Source organism: Ranitomeya imitator, chromosome 9 (assembly GCF_032444005.1).
Source record: "Ranitomeya imitator isolate aRanImi1 chromosome 9, aRanImi1.pri, whole genome shotgun sequence".
NCBI classification, from domain to species: Eukaryota; Metazoa; Chordata; class Amphibia; order Anura; family Dendrobatidae; genus Ranitomeya; species Ranitomeya imitator.
In genome coordinates this window covers 45,138,943-45,150,419 of record NC_091290.1, presented here as the reverse complement: position 1 = coordinate 45,150,419, position 11,477 = coordinate 45,138,943, and the positions used below count along the sequence as shown (strand labels likewise).

Here is an 11,477-nt window from a genome sequence, read left to right as displayed (position 1 = left end):
GCAGACTTAGATGGAATGGTCTGCAGGTGTCACATTGCGTTTGCAGAGCCCTAATGTACCTAAACAGTAGAAACCCCCCACAAGTGACCCCATATTGGAAACTAGACCCCCCGGGAACTAATCTAGATGTGTTGTGAGAACTTTGAACCCCCAAGTGTTTCACTACAGTTTATAACGCAGAGCCTTGAAAATAAAAAATCTTTTTTTTTCCCACAATTAAATATTTTTTAGCCCCCAGTTTTGTATTTTTCCAAGGGTAACAGGAGAAATTGGATCCCAAAAGTTGTTGTCCTATTTGTCCTGAGTACGCTGATACCCCATATGTTGGGGTAAACCCCTGTTTGGGCACACGAGAGAGCTCGGAAGGGAAGGAGCACTGTTTTACTTTTCCAACGCAGAATTGGCTGGAATTGAGATCGGACGCCATGTCGCGTTTGGAGAGCCCCTGATGTGCCTAAACAGTGGAAACCCCACAATTATAAATGAAACCCTAATCCAAACACACCCCTAACCCTAATCCCAACAGTAACCCTAACCACACCTCTAACCCAGACACACCCCATATCCCTAATCCCAACCCTATTCCCAACTGTAAATGTAATCTAAACCCTAACCGTAACTTTAGCCCCAACCCTAACCCTAACTTTATACCCCAACCCTAACTGTGGCCCCAACACTAGCCCTAGCCCTAACCCTAGCCCTAACCCTAGCCCTAACCCTAGCCCTAACCCTAATGGGAAAATGGAAATAAATACATTTTTTTTATTTTTCCCTAACTAAGGGGGTGATGAAGGGGGGGTTGATTTACTTTTATAGCGGGTTTTTTAGCGGATTTTTATGATTGGCAGCCGTCACACACTGAAAGACGCTTTTCATTGCAAAAAATATTTTTTGCGTTATCACATTTTGAGAGCTATAATTTTTCCATATTTTGGTCCACAGAGTCATGTGAGGTCTTGTTTTTTGCGGGACGAGTTGACGTTTTTATTGGTAACATTTTCGGGCACGTTACATTTTTAGATCGCTTTAGATCGCGTTTATACCATTCCGCGTTTGGTAAAATTGATAAAGCAGTTTTATTCTTCGGGTCAGTACGATTACAGCGATACCTCATTTATATCATTTTTTTATGGTTTGGCGCTTTTATACGATAAAAACTATTTTATAGAAAAAATAATTATTTTTGCATCGCTTTATTCTCAGGACTATAACTTTTTTATTTTTTCGCTGATGATGCTGTATGGCGGCTCATTTTTTGCGGGACAAGATGACGTTTTCAGCGGTACCATGGTTATTTATATCTATCTTTTTGATCGCGTGTTATTCCACTTTTTGTTCGACGGTATGATAATAAAGCGTTGTTTTTTGCCTCGCTTTTTTTTTTTTCTTACGGTGTTTACTGAAGGGGTTAACTAGTGGGCCAGTTTTATAGGTTGGGTCGTTACGGACGCGGCGATACTAAATATGTGTACTTTTATTGTTTTTTTTATTATTTAGATAAAGAAATGTTTTTATGGGAATAATATTTTTTTTTTTCATTATTTAGGAATATTTATTTTATTTTTTTTACACATTTGGAAAAATTTTTTTTATACTTTTTTACTTTGTCCCAGGGGGGGACAGTACAGATCGGTGATCTGCCAGTTTGCACAGCACTCTGACAGATCACCGATCTGTCTGAGAGCAGTGCAGCGTTACCAAGTGCCTGCTCTGAGCAGGCACTTGGTAAGCCACCTCCCTCCCTGCAGGACCCGGATGCCGCGGCCATCTTGGATCCGGGTGCAGCAAGGAGAAAGGAGGTAGGAGACCCTCTCAGCAACGCGATCACATCTCATGTTTGATCGCGGTGTGCCCGGGGTTAATGTGCCGGGGGCGATCCGTGACTGCTCCTGGCACATAGTGCCGGATGTCAGCTGCGATAGGCAGCTGACACCCGGCCGCGATCGGCCGTGCTCCCCCCGTGAGGGACCACATCTCATTTGAAGTCATTTTGAGGGGTCTATATGATAGAAAATACCCAAGTGTGACACCATTCTAAAAACTGCACCCCTCAAGGTGCTCAAAACCACATTCAAGAAGTTTATTAACCCTTCAGGTGTTTCACAGGAATTTTTGGAATGTTTAAATAAAAATGAACATTTTACTTTTTTTCACAAAAAATTTAATTCAGCTCCAATTTATTTTATTTTACCAAGGGTAACAGGAGAAAATGGACCCAAAACGTTGTTGTACAATTTGACCTGAGTACGCTGATACCCCATATGTGGGGGTAAACCACTGTTTGGGCGCATGGGAGAGCTCGGAAGCGAAGGAGCGCCGTTTGACTTTCCAATGCAAAATTGACAGGAATTGAGATGGGACGCCATGTTGCGTTTGGAGAGCCACTGATGTGCCTAAACATTGAAACCCCCCACAAGTGACACCATTTTGGAAAGTAGACCCCCTAAGGAGCTTATCTAGAGGTGTGGTGAGCACTTTGACCCACCAAGTGCTTCACAGAAGTTTATAATACAGAACCGTAAAAATAAAAAATCATATTTTTTCACAAAAATTATCTTTTCGCCCCCAATTTTTTATTTTCCCAAGGGTAAGAGAAGAAATTGGACCCCAAAAGTTGTTGTGCAATTTGTCCTCAGTACGCTGATACCCCATATGTGGGAGTTGGGCGCATGGCAGAGCTCGGAAGGGAAGGAGCATCATTTGGAATGCAGACTTAGATGGATTGGTCTGCAGGCATCACATTGCATTTGCAGAGCCCCTAATGTACCTAAACAGTAGAAACCCCCCCAAGTGACCCCATATTGGAAACTAGACCCCCCAAGGAACTCATCTAGATGTGTTGTGAGAACTCTGAACCCCCAAGTGTTTCACTACAGTTTTTAACGCAGAGCCGTGAAAATAAAAAATCTAATTTTTTCCCACAAAAATTATTTTTTAGCCCCCAGTTTTGTATTTTCCCAAGGGTAACAGGAGAAATTGGACCCCATTCTGCCCCATGATCCTGAACCATGTGTCTCCATCCTGCACCATGTCACATGGCGCAGGATCATGAGGCAAGAAGGAGGCAGATGGGGCAGGAAAAGAGGCAGATGGGGCAGGAAGGAGACACATGGTCCATGTTTCTCCATCCTGCCACCCAAACATAATGCGGCTTGCCGCTTTCAATATATATATAAAAAAACAAACACTTTATCCTTACCTGACCGCGGTCCACCCCAGGCATTTCAAGCACGTACTCGCCAGCAAATGACAATGACGTCATACCCCGGCGACGTGTGGGCTGACGTCAGCTGCCAGCCTCCTATTGGCTGACAGCTTTTAACTATTGCCGCCAGGGCCCGCACGGCTATAGAGTTAAACTGAACCTACATCTCGGTCTCAGCTTCATTTACTGCATTGGCAGATGCCTGCCACTGGGTCCCGATGAGCAGAAGAGACGGGGACCATTGGGACCATCAGAACCATCATCAGTACAGCAATACCAAACCAAAATCATCATCAGTACATAACTAGAACGCCATCAACAGTACATAAATAGGGCACCAGAATCATCATCAGTAAGTAAATGGGTGGGTAGAATCACCATCAATACATGAATAAGACCCAAGAAACACCATCAGTAGATAAATGTATCAGCAGAACCACCATCAGTACATGAATACATCACCAGAACTACTTTCAGTACATTAATGCATCATCATTACCTCTATCAGTACATGAATGCATCACCAGAACCAAAATCAGTACATGGACACATCACGAGAACCACTATCAGTAAATACAACACCAGTACCATCATCAGTACATATATAGATAACCAGCACCACATCAGCACATGAATACATCACGAGAACCATCATCAGTACATGAATAAATCACCAGAACCACCATAAGTACATGACTACATCACCAAGCTTAGTACAGCTATCAGTTGTAATCTCAAGTCAGGCCCATATATATTTACATCTCATGAACTTACAACTCCCAGTATGTCTTTAACAATGGTAAGGAGATGCTGAGTGTTCTTGTCATCAGTCATTATCAGACTGCGGACCATACAGGAATCACAGTACTGATCAGACATAGTCAGAATGAACAAATAGACATTCACATCCAGGTACCTTATAGGTGACATTTTATCTGACTGAGTTGCTTCTTTCTTTTCGTCTCCATCTTGTCCAGAGGCCATGATGACTTTTCACATCCACAGCTGTTCTCTGCAGACCTCCCCTTAAATGTCCTCCGCATAAAAATATTTGTCCATATTATGACCCTAAATAATTCTCCTATGGTATATGACCTCCACACTGTCTACCTTAATGAGCTACACCCACCACACTGTCAGCCATTATCAGCTATAACCACCACACCATCCACCCTTATGAACCATGACTTATACCATGGCTGTCCCCTCTCCACTGTTTTCCCTTATACTCTCTATATGTCCACACTGTCCCCCATCAGGCCAACCTCTCTCCAAACTGTGCCAACATTGTACGCTGTCCCCTCTCCATATCCATACTGTGTCCCCTCTTCACACTATGCCCTCATACTGCCCACCACATTGTCCTCTCCAAACTGTACCACCCTCCTCACACTCTCCCCCTACACTGTATGATGGACACCACAGCCACCCATACAGTACAATATATCCACGATAGACCCCCAATATATACTATGATAGCCACCACAGCCCCCTAAACAGTATGAAGTCCACTGAAGCCCCCCACTACATAGTATGGTCACCTCCACAGCCCCTCATAAATAGTATGATGTCCACCACAGCCCTGTATATGCAGGGTAATGATGCCCACAATCTCCCATATAATATGTACCCCACTGCCCCTCTTCTACTGTCCCCACAGTCAGCTGCTCTTGTAATGTCCACACAGCCAGCCCCTTGTGTAATGTTCCCAAAGCCAGACCCTCATAATGTCCACACATCCAGCCCCTACTGTTATAGCCCCCATTTCTTGTCAAAAGTAAAATAAGAAAAAATAAAAAAGCGTATACTCCCCTCATCCAGGCTCCTGGGCCTTGCCCAGCCTCCTCTTCTGTCTAGTACAGCAGTGGGCACTGGACAGTGTGACGCCATTACTGCATTCTGCTGGAGTTCCCGGCGGAGCAGAGAAATGATTACAGCTCCTTTGCTCCCGAGCCGGGCGACGCTCACGGTAATTGTATTCGCGTGCGACAGACACAAATAAAATTGAGTGTAGGGACTGAGCGACGGCCGGGGCGCGGACAGGTGACTGACACTGTTTCCGTGTGCCCGTGCCCTGGGAATCAATGTGCTATTGTGCTGAATGCCTTAGGCCAGAGGAAGGCGACAGGCGGCCGCAGGCATTCAGCAGTGTCAGGTGTTCTTTTTCCCAAAGTGCGCCCCCTTGGGGAGGCAAGAGGTAGCGCTCTAGGCAGGTGTCTACCCTGCCCACGCCTTGTCCCTCCTTAGTGTATATACACCGCCTCATGTACACACTCCCCCACAATATGTGACTGCTCACAAACCAGTCTGTTTCCAATAGCAACCGTCAGAATTGTGAGTTCAGCTCTGGGCTATATAATACTGGGCTCTGACTGTGTTATTTACTTAGTGCATGTGAAATGATGCTTCCATAACAATCAGCTCCCTGCAGAACTCACTATATACAACACACTGCCCCCTACGGGCAGCACTGCACACATACACGGCCGATGACTAGTAAGCCCCGTATGTCCGCTCCCTGCACCGCTTTAATATGCACCAATGACAGAGCAATGTGGAAAAGCACTCGGCTCCGCCCCCAAACATGACGTCACACACATCAGCGCGTCATTCCAACAATCTTTATTGGCAACGTCGCGGTTTTGACAACTCCTAATGCGCATGCGTTCAGCGATAGCCGGCGTTTCACCCTTGATATGATGAAGAAACAAGGGTCTACCGGAGGCGGCGGAGCGACAGACCGGCTCACCAAGCCCAGCTGTCTGATCGTGTGCAGCGCCGTTACCGGAGGTGAGAGGTTGGTTCTGGTCATGTGACAGTCGCCGCCTAGTGGGTCATGTGATCTGCCTCCTATGCTGTTGTATTGGATCTGAGCTGACACGTGACTGGATCAGCATGCTGGTAGTTGTAGTTCACAGTCGCCACAGAGTTAGAGCAGACACACTTGGTGCCATCATTAAAGGGGCAGTCAGACTAGAAAGTGTGGGGGGAAAAAAAGATTTTTGCTTTATCTTTATTAAAGGGGTTTTTGGACAGTTCTAAACTCGGCAGAGAGTACGGCTGTGTTCACATGGGGCATAGTTCTGGCTGTGTTCACATGGGGCATAGTTCTGGCTACGTTCACATGGGGCATAGTTCTGGCTACGTTCACATGGGGCATAGTTCTGGCTGCATTCACATGGGGCATAGTTCTGGCTGCGTTCACATGGGGCATAGTTCTGGCTGCATTCACATGGGGCATAGTGGAGGCTGCGTTCACATGGGGCATAGTTCTGGCTGCGTTCACATGGGGCATAGTTCTGGCTGCATTCACATGGGGCATAGTTCTGGCTGCGTTCACATGGGGCATAGTTCTGGCTGCGTTCACATGGGGCATAGTGGAGGCTGCGTTCACATGGGGCATAGTTCTGGCTGCGTTCACATGGGGCATAGTTCTGGCTGTGTTCACATGGGGCATAGTTCTGGCTGTGTTCACATGGGGCATAGTTCTGGCTACGTTCACATGGGGCATAGTGGAGGCTGCGTTCACATGGGGCATAGTTCTGGCTGCATTCACATGGGGCATAGTTCTGGCTGCATTCACATGGGGCATAGTTCTGGCTGCGTTCACATGGGGCATAGTTCTGGCTGCGTTCACATGGGGCATAGTGGAGGCTGCGTTCACATGGGGCATAGTTCTGGCTGCGTTCACATGGGGCATAGTTCTGGCTGTGTTCACATGGGGCATAGTTCTGGCTGTGTTCACATGGGGCATAGTTCTGGCTACGTTCACATGGGGCATAGTGGAGGCTGCGTTCACATGGGGCATAGTTCTGGCTGCGTTCACATGGGGCATAGTTCTGGCTGCGTTCACATGGGGCATAGTGGAGGCTGCGTTCACATGGGGCATAGTTCTGGCTGCGTTCACATGGGGCATAGTTATGGCTGCGTTCACATGGGGCATAGTTATGGCTGCGTTCACATGGGGCATAGTTCTGGCTGCGTTCACATGGGGCATAGTTCTGGTTGCGTTCACATGGGGCATAGTTGCGGCTGTGTTCACATGGGGCATAGTTCTGGCTGCGTTCACATGGGGCATAGTTCTGGCTGCGTTCACATGGGGCATAGTTCTGGTTGCGTTCACATGGGGCATAGTTGCGGCTGCGTTCACATGGGGCATAGTTCTGGCTGCATTCACATGGGGCATAGTTGCGGCTGCGTTCACATGGGGCATAGTTGCGGCTGCGTTCACATGGGGCATAGTTCTGGCTGCGTTCACATGGGGCATAGTTCTGGCTGCGTTCACATGGGGCATAGTTCTGGCTGCGTTCACATGGGGCATAGTTGCGGCTGTGTTCACTTGGGGCATAGTTGCGGCCACGTTCACATGGGGCATAGTTCTGGCTGCGTTCACATGGGGCATAGTTGCGGCCACGTTCACATGGGGCATAGTTCTGGCTGCGTTCACATGGGGCATAGTTGCGGCCACGTTCACATGGGGCATAGTTCTGGCTGTGTTCACATGGGGCATAGTTCTGGCTGTGTTCACATGGGGCATATTTGCAGCAGTTTTGGCAAATGTGATGTGTATTTTGGAGCAGAATCCGTTCCTATATTGTCGTCACAAAAAAGCTCCAGGTGACCGTACCCTGCCTTGTACAGCAGGAGAGCACGATGTGGTGAATTGTGGTTTTTCTACCTTCTGTGGTGACATTGTCTCTCTATTTCAGGGGTCTCGGCACCATCGTTCCTGCAGACCTTCACCCTTGCAAGTTCAGCCTTCAATCTCCAAGTGGCCTCCCCGGGGGTTTGTATTGTAATCGTGCGGCTGAAGAAACCGTCCTCTGAATATTACACTATTACTGCCTGAAATAGTCCCATGAATCGATGCCATCCTGTCTTTTCCCACATGACAAGGGGAGGCCAGTCAGTGGTCCTGGCAGATATGACATTGGGAGACCCCCAACCTCCATTGCTTAGTGGCTGTACCATATTTGGGTCCCTGCTCACCTTATTACATAGATAAACTAATTATCGGTTGGGTTGGAGGTCATCAGAACAAGCAATGCATGGTTACACTGCGCACACAGATGAGACATGCGGCCGTGGGGACTCGAACATATTTTTCGAGCATCCTGAAGACACTCGGGTAACGCCTTAGCCAAGTACCTTCGCTTATCACTAATGTGCACAGGTTGAGTATTTGCTGAGTGTTGGCAGGAAAACAACTGCATGAAATATGTGAAGCTTTTTATCTGCATTTTATTCCCATTCATTTAAATTGGGGAAAAATGCTAAAGTGACATGTTGTAGATTTGAGAAAATGCTTTGATGGTTGAAATCTGGAAGGAAAAAAATAAATCTCATGTGCATGAGGTTTCCGAGATCTCATTCACTTTACTGTTAATGTAAACACTATGTTTTCTATGCGGAAATAAATGCAACATGTGAACAAGCCCTAATAGTTGCTCATATAAGATGCAGTGAAATGTATTATAAGCTTCATCTGTTCTTAAAGGGGTTAGCCGGGACTATTTTATTTTTTTTAAATGGGCTAAGAACCAACAGACAGGCAGTTACTATCTGCTGGTTCTGCCTGCGCCACTGATTTCTGAGTGCTTAGATTGGTCACTGACTGCTTCAGCTGACACCACGTTGACAGAGCGGCGGCTTCTTTTCCGCTCTGTCCTGTTGATGGGGCGTGATTGCCGATGTCATGCTGATTGATAGCTCCCTGCTGCCTAACTGTGGGGAGCCAACAGTCAATCAGCATGACGTCGGCAGTCGCGCCCCGTCGACAGAACAGCCCAGAAGAAGAGGAGCTGCTCTGCTGATGTTGGGCGGCTGAATCCCCAGCAGGAGCGGTCGGTGTCCACTCAGAGCCGGTGTCGGTTAGAACAGGCAGGTAGTTAGTAGTTACCGGCCTGTTAGCTCTCAGAACCATAAAAAAAAATAGTCTTGGATTACCCCTTTAATTATTTGTTTCTTTTTAGAATGACCGCTCTTTTTTTTTCCCTAGGGAAAGGCTCTAGATTTTGTGGGTGTCAGTGAAATAGACACAAGATGGTTCCAAGATTTCCAACTTAAGCCATATGCCAATCCAGCCAGACTGGAGTCAATAGATGGTAAGATACAGTGACAGAACCATGTGTAGCATTACCGCAGTCCCTACATCTGTCAGCCAAGCCAGTGCCAATCCTTCTCTTGCTCTGAGGATTTGCCGCTCGCTTTGCTGCATAGATTGGGACAGATATTGTGTAATGAGGAGTCATCTCCTTATCATTAAGGGCGGCACTGCTGGAGGTGTATGAGGCTGGATAATGGCAGTGTGCACAGGTGATTCCCTATATACATCTCGCACGTTACTTGCTCTATGCCTACAGACTAATATCGCTGTGGGGTTATTCCTGCACTCTGATCTGTATTATTCCTGTAAATCAGTACATTTAGTGCAGCAAACATCTGCTTAGTCCGCTATCCAGGTTTAAAGCGCATGATCTGAGCGTGCATATGTATGTATGTAGGGATTGGGATAGACGAGTGTCAGCTAACTCCATGGCATGGATAATGGATCACAATTAGTGATGAGCTAATGTGCTCGGGTGTTATCCGAGTGACTTCGGCGTGCTCGAATATTATGTTCGAGTCCCTGCGGCTGCATGATTCTCTGCTGTTAGACAGCAGCATCCCATTTGGGGATTCCCTAACAAACACGCAATCCCTGCATGTGTTGCAGCTGTCAAACAGCCGAGAATCATGCAGCCACAGGGACTCGAACATATTATTCAAGCACTCCAAAGTCACTCGGATAAGACCCGAGCATGCTCGGAGAACGCTCATTACTAATCACAATACTATATATGTTACGTTGTGACAACCTGTAGAGGTGATGACTTCCAGTAAAGCCATGATGAAACGTTTGCATCCTCATATTTGTGCCTTTCAGTAGAGGTATATGTCTGGAGCCATGCTCATAGTACACAAGACTCCAAACATAATAACTAGAGCGGGGGCACCACATAGGAAACGGGGATCCAACCTGGTCTATACTATACTAAGCCATGAAAAAACAACACAAGAAATAGACCATAAAAGGGGATCACCCAAGGCAATGGATTAAATATGAAAATTACAAATTTTATTAGAATAACACTCATGGACATAGGAAACAACCACATGAAGCACACAATTAAAAGCATTTAAAATTGGTCACACATAGGACCTAGAAACATGAACAAATGGCCCATAATAGAACCCTCCTCCTAGATGCGATCCCTCCCCAAACACACTGTAATGGCTAATAATAATATATAGTACAGTGTAAGATGTCTGCATGAACAGCACTATTGGAATATAGGGTAAAGCAACACAACCTAAGAAGTATAATTGTGACCATGATATATAATGCACCAGTCTATGAATACCTCACACCAGCAGGATTACCTATGTAACACAAATAAGCAGATATGCAAAAAAAAAAAAAAAAAATTAACCTTTTTGCAATAACATAAGACATAGACAAAAGCTTAATAAAGCATACACAGTGAATCAGATTGATCCCAAACCACACATATAGCATGTAGGTCTACTCCATTAAGGTATAGAGTTGTATATAATGCAGAGTTAGTTGTGTAGCGCTTCCACTGGTCTAGTCTAACGTGGTATATAACCTGTGCCATTAAATTGCAAAAGCTCCCATAGTAAGGGAAATAAAAAGATCTGCTGAGGAGTGAGGATTCAGATCACCAATAACAAGAAACCAGTATGCAAACCCAGGAGCTGTTCAAGCTCTGTACATAGCCAAGGGGGGTATCAACAGGAGGAGCAGAGACCCTACGCGTGCATATCTGCTTATTTGTGTTACATAGGTAATCCTGCTGGTGTGAGGTATTCATAGACTGGTGCATTATATATCATGGTCACAATTATACTTCTTAGGTTGTGTTGCTTTACCCTATATTCCAATAGTGCTGTTCATGCAGACATCTTACACTGTACTATATATTATTATTAGCCATTACAGTGTGTTTGGGGAGGGATCGCATCTAGGAGGAGGGTTCTATTATGGGCCATTTGTTCATGTTTCTAGGTCCTATGTGTGACCAATTTTAAATGCTTTTAATTGTGTGCTTCATGTGGTTGTTTCCTATGTCCATGAGTGTTATTCTAATAAAATTTGTAATTTTCATATTTAATCCATTGCCTTGGGTGATCCCCTTTTATGGTCTATTTCTTGTGTTGTTTTTTCAAGACTCCAAACATAAGCCACGGTCTAGCAATATATATGTCTCCA

At 45.8% G+C, this 11,477-nt stretch overlaps 1 protein-coding gene across 1 annotated transcript in view; it reads left to right on the top strand.

Moving 5' to 3' along the window:
* Window positions 1-5,797: 5,797 nt before the first annotated feature.
* GATD1 (glutamine amidotransferase class 1 domain containing 1) overlaps window positions 5,798-11,477 on the top strand; it is a 31,551-nt gene continuing 25,871 nt past the window's right edge. The window contains exons 1-3 of the mRNA XM_069740420.1: window positions 5,798-5,995; window positions 7,915-7,991; window positions 9,204-9,309. Coding sequence (XP_069596521.1) covers window positions 5,902-5,995; window positions 7,915-7,991; window positions 9,204-9,309 — 277 coding nt within the window. The 5' untranslated portion in view covers window positions 5,798-5,901. The remainder of the gene's footprint in view (window positions 5,996-7,914; window positions 7,992-9,203; window positions 9,310-11,477) is intronic.